Source organism: Bos javanicus, chromosome 5, assembly GCF_032452875.1.
Source record: "Bos javanicus breed banteng chromosome 5, ARS-OSU_banteng_1.0, whole genome shotgun sequence".
In the NCBI taxonomy this organism is placed as follows: domain Eukaryota; kingdom Metazoa; phylum Chordata; class Mammalia; order Artiodactyla; family Bovidae; genus Bos; species Bos javanicus.
Genome location: NC_083872.1, coordinates 113,191,828 through 113,199,997, shown reverse-complemented (window position 1 = coordinate 113,199,997; position 8,170 = coordinate 113,191,828). Strand labels below are relative to the sequence as shown.

General features: G+C 50.0%; 1 protein-coding gene across 1 annotated transcript; it reads right to left on the bottom strand.

The window, feature by feature from the left end:
* Positions 1-227: 227 nt before the first annotated feature.
* On the bottom strand, positions 228-7,229 carry LOC133248455 (uncharacterized). Its single transcript, XM_061418672.1, has 2 exons — positions 6,932-7,229; positions 228-4,863 (listed from the first exon to the last, which is right to left on the bottom strand). The coding sequence occupies exons 1-2, from the start codon at positions 7,145-7,147 to the stop codon at positions 340-342; spliced, it is 4,740 nt and encodes a 1,579-aa protein (XP_061274656.1). The 5' UTR covers positions 7,148-7,229; the 3' UTR covers positions 228-339.
* Between the last annotated feature and the right edge of the window lie 941 nt (positions 7,230-8,170).

The following is an 8,170-nucleotide window of genomic DNA, read 5'->3' as shown; positions in this document are numbered from 1 at the left end:
CACTACCGAAGCAATTTAGCAGCAGTAGGACAGGACAGAACCATGATAGAAATTTCAGTAAACCCTCCTCTGAGTACCTGGAGAGGGCAGGTGTTTAGGAGGCAGCATTGGGCTGAACCACATTCCCCAAACCTTCGAAACCATAGAGTAGCTATCCCACCCATACAGTATCCCATCCCCAAAAGAGGCACTTATAAAACATGTATCAAAAGAAATCAGAACCCTCACAGGGCTTAAATAACCAATTTTATTAGAGGTTATTTTATCATCCCCTTTAGGGGTTAGCAGGCCACTCTCATGCCTTCTCTGGATGTGTTTTGAAGACTCTGTGCCCTCAGCCTACTTCCTAAAGCCATGCTGAAGCAGAAAACCCCTCAAATATTTCATCAAACCAGACTTTCTGGGGGCTGGTGGATTCCATAGGGCCCCATGTGGGTTCTCAATTTCCTCCAGTTCTTCTGTCTTGAGACGAGGAGCCCCAGCACCGCAGTGACCTGGTGGCTGAAGGTTCCTCTTCAGAGAAGTGTGGACTCTGATGCTGCCCTCCCTGGCATGTGGGGCACTCACTCTGGGAAGCGGCATAGGACCAGGATCTCTCACACTCAGGTTGGGGGCTGAGTGCTGGGCCTTGGCCAAGTGTGGGGACCGGGAGTTCTTGTTCAAAAAGGTCATGCTCAGCCTTGTCGCAGCACAGTGGAGACTCCTTTTGAAGCTGAAGGTGTCTGTGGAACAGGAGGAAGTCTGCTGCCCAGCCCCTCTGCGTTCCTCGGGTTCCAGGCTTCCTCTTTTGTGTGAGGGCTGCTGACACTGGAATCTGAGGGGCTTCTGAGATATGTGTTCCCTCCTCCAGTCGTAGCCTGCCCTGGGGTATGAGACCCTCACTCTGCGGGAAGCCCTCTCTGCCATCCGGAAGATCCCCGGCCTGACCATCTTTCCCCCACTGCTGTTCTCACTGGAAGGTTCTTGGACCCTTTCTTGGCGCCACCAGCTGCTAGATTCTGCAGCAGGCCTGGGGTTCCTGGAAGCCGTGAGTTCCGCCCTGGGAGGAGCCTCTTTCTGGACATCCTGTGGTTCTCTGGCGCCCTCTGGTGGTCTGACTCTCTTAGGCTTTACAGGAGGGATAGAACTGCCCGTTGGCTCCGACCCGGACCCGCTAGGCTTCTCTAGAGCTCTGGCCTGTGTAGGTTTTGAGCTTTTCCCTTCGGGGGTCCGAAACTTCTGGGACTTAAGGCCTGGCCTGGAGCCCTGGGCCTCACTTTCCTGCTGCCCCTGCAACTCACAGGCCATGTGCAACCCAGGGAACCTCTGCCCAGCAAGAGGCAGTGGGCGTGGTCCTAAGACATTAAAGTGCATGTAGGACTCTAGGATCCGCTGGGGGAGACCCCACTTCAGGTGGGCGATCTTCCGCCGCATAAGGGACTCCAGGAGCTGTCGCTGACTCTTCTTGAGGACTGTCCACTTGGGCAGGACAGTGAGGGCAGTGGGATCACCCAATGGAGCTGTACCGGCTTGGGGGGCGTGGCCACATGAGACAGAGGGGCAGGCAGAGGGCAAGCCCAGGGGAGCAGCCAAAGACTGTGGGTTCCGGAGCTGTCCACTCCGGTCAGCGGTCTTCCCTGGATCCACTCTTCCGTCCCTTTGTCGGCTTCTCTGGGGTTTAGGTCTGGCTTGCCGGGAAGCTGGAATGACATCGACTCTGGGCTTCCCAGCAGTGGCCGTGCTCTGGCTGGCCAAATGCTCCCCCTCTCCACTGACAAGCAGGAAGAGTTCGCTGTGGTTGGGGAGAGCCTTCATCTCAGGATGGGGAGCAGCGGCCACAGCCTGTTCCTGATCCATGGCCCCACAGTCAGAGCCAGTGAGGGCTGGGGGCCCTTCACGGCCAGAACAGTCAACTTGGAGAGGGCCTTCAGCAGCATCCTTTCCTCTGACCTGGCCTTTGTTTCCTTGCCTTGGCACTCGAAGCCTTCCAGCATCCTCAGCTCTGCACTTCCTCTGGCTCCCTGCATCCCCAATTTCTGCAGCATCCTCCTCTTCACCCTTGTTCTGGTTTCCTTGCCGTTGTATCTGGATCTCTCCATTGGTTTCACTTCTTAACTCTCCCTGATAATCTCCACCATGAGCCTGGGTCTCTTTACCATCAGCACCTGTGATCCCTCTCAGGTTACTCTTCCCTTGTATTTGAATTTCTGCACCGTTCTCACCTCCAGTCTGCTCCTGGTTCTTCCACTCTGGTGAACAGATGTTTTCATTAACCTTACTTTTCAACAGTCTCTGCTTCCCTCCCCCAAGTCTCTGAATATTTCTACCATCCTTGCTTCCAACCTCTCTCTGGCTTTTCTTCTCCAATGTTGGATTTTCTGGGTTATCCATTCCTTTAGTCTGCTCCCAGTGTCTTCCCCCTGGTGAGTGGCTCAATCCAGTTTCACCGTCTAATTGTCCTTCATTCTCTCTCTCAAGTCTCTGGGTTTCTACACCATCGTCAGCTCCAGGTTCTCTCTGGTCTGTCTTCTCTGGTATCTGAATTTCTGTTTCATTCTCACCTCCCATCTGCTTGTGGTTCTTCCTGTCTGACAAATGAGTCTTTTCATCAGAGTCATCTCTTAACTGATTCTGGTTTTCTCCTCCAGGTGTCCAGGTCTCTGTACCTTCCTCACTTCCAGCTTCTCTCTGGTTTCTCTTTTCTGGACCTTCAATTTCTACACCATTCTCGCCTCCAACCTGCTCCTCTTTCTTCCATTCTGCTGAATTAGTTACTATATCAGTTTTACTTGCTAGTTTTCCCCAGTTCTCTGCCTCAGATGCCTGGGTATTTTGACCATCCCTGCTTCTAATGTGTTCCTGATTCTTCCACTTTGGTATGTGAATATTTCCATTAATTTCACTGTTTAACTGGTACTGGTTTTCTTGGTTTTCTTCCCTAAGTTCCTGAGTCTCCTTACTATCTTCACCTTTAAACTCTCTCAGGTTTTTCGTCCCCGTTGCCTGGATATCTGTACTAGTCTCATCTCCAAACTTCTCCTGGTTCCTCATCCCTGATGGATGAGTCTCTACCTGAGTTACACCTCTTAATTGTCTCTGGTTCTCTGCCTCTGGTGCCAGGGTGTTTGTATCATCTTCATCTCTGTCCTTTCTCTGGTCTCTCTTCTCCAGTGCCTGAATTTCTGCTCTATGTTCACCTCCAATCTGGTCCTCACTCCCCCAACATGGTGTCTTGAATTCTCTGTCAATTTCGCTTGCTCCTGGTTTCTGGTCTCCCCAGCATTGTGCCCGGATCACCACCCAATCCTCCTCTCTTATCTCCCTGATGCTGTTCCTTCTAGATATCTGACTTTCCCCAGCATCCTCACCTCTTTTTACGCCTTGATTACTCCACCCCACTTGAAGTTCATGTCTTAGTTGTTTCTGGATCTCTGCCCTACATACTTGGACCTTCCCAGCTTTCTCACTTCCATCTTGATCCTGCTTCTCCCATCCTGGTGTCTGGATCTCTGTAACATTCTCATTTTGAACGCATTCCTGCTTTCCCCACCCCAGGGCCTGGGTCTCTATGCCATGCTCATTTTCCACTTCTCCCAAGTTCTCCCTCCCAGATACCTGGATTTGCACAGCACCCTCACGTCCATCCCGGTCTTCTTTTCTCCTCTCTTCCGCCTGAATTTCTATACTACTATCACCTGTAATCTGCTCTTGTTTTCCCCACCCTGGGAGCCGGGCATCCTCACCATTCTCACTTCCAGTTTGGCCTTGCTTCCTCAACACGTGGGCCTCATTCTTTCCTTCATCCTCTCCTCTGGCCTCCTTCTTGTTCTCAAAAGACTGGGTCTCTATAGCATCCTTATCCCTTTTCCTATCCTGAGTTTCCCACATTGGTGTTTGGATCTCTGCATCAATTTTACATCTTAACTGTTCTACTTTCTCTCCTCTACATGCCTGGGTTTCAGGAAGATTCTCGCCTCCAGCCTCCCCGGGACTTCTCTTCCATAGAATTTCAGCTCTACTTTCAACTTGCACCCGGTCCTGCTTCTCCCACCATGATGTCAAGATCTCGCCAACAGCCTTACTTATTACTAGTCTCCGGCTGCCGCAGTCCAGGGCCTTACTCTCTGCCATGTCCTCCATCCCAAAGTTTATTGGCAGTTGCCTTCCAGATGCCTGAATTTCCCAAGCATTATCCCCTCTGCTCTCTCTCTGGTTCGCCCACCCTGGAGCCTGGGTCTGTCTACTAGCCTCTCTGCTTAATGTCTGGTTTTCTGTTCCTGGTGTGCAGGCCTCTTGTGGGAAGCCCCAGGATTTCCACGTGGGCATTCCCACTCGTTGGTTGGAAGGAACCGGTAGGAACTCTCTGGAACAAAACGGCAAGCTCTGGGCTGAAGGGAGGTTTGGGAGAGGGGTCATGGAGGTGGGGTGGCATCTCATGCTGACAATATGCTCCAGTGGTGCCAGTTCTTCCTGGGGATGGACCAACAGCTGCTCCATCCTTTGGCACCTGTCCAGGGCAGGGGGCTGTGGCTTGCAAATCAGGTGAGTCTGATCATCACTACAACACCAGGGTACCTGCCATGCTTCCCAAGAACAGTCCCGAGGTAGCATACTGGTGCTTGGAAAGGAGGTGGTGCAAAAGATGTGATCAGAAGAGGTGTAGGCATCCCACAGTAAATGGTGACATGGGTGCTGACAAGAGAGCAGATATTGGGTCCACGATTCCTCGAGGCTCCTCCAGTATTCCCTGCTCTTTCTTCGGGCCCATTGTTGGGCATGAGCACCCAGGCCCCTGAACTTGCCAGGACTGAGAAAGAATTCAGGGGTCAGCCTGATACAAGTGTCATGTCTCATGGAGGGCACTGCCCACTTCTGCAGTGGCACCTGTAGGTAAGAACAGAGAAGTAAAAATCTTTGCATTTACATTATCTCATCTAATCCTCACAGATTAGGGTTGTAATCCTCATTATCCAGATGAGGATGCTGGGGTTCAGGAAATGGGGAGTCACTCCTCTTAAGGAAAATATTCATTCAAGAAAATATTAATTTACACTTCCCTGGTGGTACAGTGGATAGGAATCTGCCTGCCAATGCAGAGGATGGGGGTTCCATCCCTGGTCTGGGAAGATCCCACATGCCGCAGGAACAGCTAAGCTGTTACGCTACAACTGCTGAGCCTGTGCTGTAGAGCCCACGAGCTGAAACTGAGCCTGGGCGCCACAACTTCTGAAGCCCGTGTGCCTAGAGCCTATGCTCTGAAACAAAACAAGCCACCACGATGAGAAGCCCACACAACACAACTAGAGAGTAATCCCCACTCTTAAATCCTCACGCAGCAGCCAAGACCCAGCACAGCAAAGTTAATTAATTAAACTTAAAGAAAAGAAAATACTCAAGAAAGAAAGATAAAGAGTTTATTCCAGGCCACGCACTGTTCTAGGTGCTGGATGTACCAGCATGCACAAGACAGAAAGTCTTTGTTGGGAGCTGTCTTCCAGACTTGGAAGACACAATAACCAAGTATACAACATGATGTTAGGTATCAGAAAGTGCTCTAACGGGAACAAAGGCAGGAGTAGGGACGGGGTTAGCTCCTTTTGTCAGAGAATCCTCTCAGAGGAGGTGATGTTTGACTGAAGACCTGAATGAAGCAAGGGACAAACCAAGCGACGTCTGAAGAAAGAAACTTGTAGGTGAGGAGACATTCATGCAGAGGCCCTGAGGATGGAACAGGGTCGTTTGTATAAGAACAGCTAGGAGGCCGTGTAGTCAGAATGGAAGGAGTGAGTGAGGAAGACAGCACGAAGAGATGAGGTCAGAGAGAAATGCAGAACAGATTATTCCAAGCCTTGGAGTTGTGGTTAGGAGTTAGATTTTGTTCTGAGTTTGACTGGAAGTATATCCATGAGTTGTTGCAAAGTCTTGAGTGGCAAAGTGTTATGATCTGTTTTTAAAAGTTTGTTCTTGCTCATGAACATAATGTTAGGCCTAAACCAGGTGCAAAGGAATATTTACTGCGTGATGCCATATGGGCAAAACCAGTCTAATGCTTTTAGAAATCAGCGGAGTGCTGCAAGCTTCTGAGCTGCTGGTCGTGGTCTGTTTTCTTAATCTAATGCTGCACCTGGATGTGTTCCGTTTGCAAAAATTCATTGATCTACACACTTATAATCTGGGACTTCCCTGGTGGTCCGTGGTTAGGAATCCACCTTCCAATGCAGGGGACTCAGGTTTGATCCCTGGTTGGGGGAACTATGCCACAGGGCAACTAAGCCTGCTTGTCACAACTACTGAGCCTGGGGGGCTCTTGAGCCCGGGCATCACAACTAGAGAGAAAACCAAGCACCACAATGCAGAGCCTGCACACCACAATCAAAGATCCCGCATGCCACAACTAAGACACAGTGCAGCCCAAAATAAATAAATATACAATATATGGACGTATAAGTATACAAAATATACATATATATGTTAAATAGTTAAGATGATAAACTTTTAAAATAAATAAAAATTTTAAAAATAAAAATACACACTTATAATCTGTATATATGTATTATCCTTGGATGAAAAATTTTAAAAAGAGACAGAAAGAAGTTCATTCTCTTGGCTGCATGGAGCACTGAGCTCCATGGTTGGGTGAGAGAGGAGGCAGGAACCAGGCAGAAGGTGGTACCTATAGTGCAGAAGAATGTGGTGAGGGTTTGAGAAATGATCAGATTTGAGATATGGTTTGCAAGTAAAGCCCATAGGACTTGCAGGTGGATTGAACACGTGGCATGAGGGAGAGAGAAGTCCAGGGTGACTTCTGGCTTTGAGGCAAGACAATGCTCTTCCTGAGTTCATCAGAGTTCAGTCTGAATCCATCTCCGGTACACAGGGCATAGAACAGGGTCCCTAACAAATGACACACAATCATGGTGTGGAGGGAAAGAGGTGGGTGGGACCCCCTCACCTTGATGAACTTCCTCATGCTGCGGTGGGTCCTGGTGACCTGATGCCAGTAGTGCCGGACCTGCCAGATCAGAAAGAGGCAGAGGACAAGCAGGTTGCCACAGCACCGAGGGTCCCTGCAGCTGCGATCCTCAGAGAGCAGGCCCCGCACTGGCTCCCACTCAGGACCCCGGAACGGCCCCACGACAGCACAGGCGCCCAGGAGGGGCAGCAACATGACACGGTTTAGGTCAGGCAGGTGGTGTTCTGGAGTTGGAGGGCAGGGCTGATATGGCTGACCTGGCCACTGCGGGGCGGGGTAGCCCCTGCCTCATAGAACTGCTGTCACTAAGGCCACCTCATAAAGGCTTTTGATGCTGCGGCCTTAGCTGCAGCTGCTGCACGTGACATCAGAGCTGGCTAACACGGCCACAGTATAGATAAGGACAACACTGGGGAACGGCCCAAAAGGAATTAAGAGGAAGAAGAACTTAAACACCTTGCCCTCTGGAGTGAAGAGACTATGTTCCCCCCATGTTGATGGAGGGATGAACTGAAGTCTGTTGGATTTCTTTCTTCCTATGGGATACTTTCATCCATTTGTCCTTCAGGTATCCAATATCAAACACTTAATGAACACCCTATTGAACATGTGTGTTCTTGTTTAACCACCCAGCATATCCTGATTTTTTGTTGGGGGATTACTTTCCCAACTCAGGATCAGTGTTGATAGGAATATAAATGCTATCCTGAAGACTTTCACCCAAAGGTTATGAACAAAATACTGAATAACAGAGCAGGCAGGGTCTTCAGCCAATCAGAATGGGCCAGGCCTTAACTCCTTCATTTCTGGGTTGTAAGTGGTCCCTGGGGCTTCCCAGATGGTGCAGTGGTAAAGAATCTGCCTATCAATGCAAGAGACCCAGGAGATGAGGGTTTGATCCCTGGGTCGGGAAGATCCCCTGGAGGAGGAAATGGCAACCCACTCCAGAATCCTTGCCTGGAAAATCACATGGACAGAGGAACCTGATGGACTACAGTCCAAGGAGTCACAAAGAATCAGACATAACTGAGCATGTACACACAAAAGTGGTCCCTGGGGTTACAGTAGAAGGGTGTCACCTATTTACCAACCATTTGGAAAGTATCTCTCTATTCTAAGAGCCCAGGACTTCCCTCGTAGTCCAGTGGTTAGGAATCTGCCTGCCCAGGCAAGCGACACTGATTCCACAATCCATGGTCTGGGAAGATTTCACACGTC

Coding starts and splice junctions, on each gene's coding strand:
- LOC133248455 (XM_061418672.1), bottom strand. CDS start 7,147: ATGTTGCTGCCCCTCCTGGGCGCCTGTGCTGTCGTGGGGCCGTTCCGG. Junction 4,864..6,931: donor GCATGAGGAAGTTCATCAAG/GTGAGGGGGTCC, acceptor TCTTACCTACAG/GTGCCACTGCAGAAGTGGGC.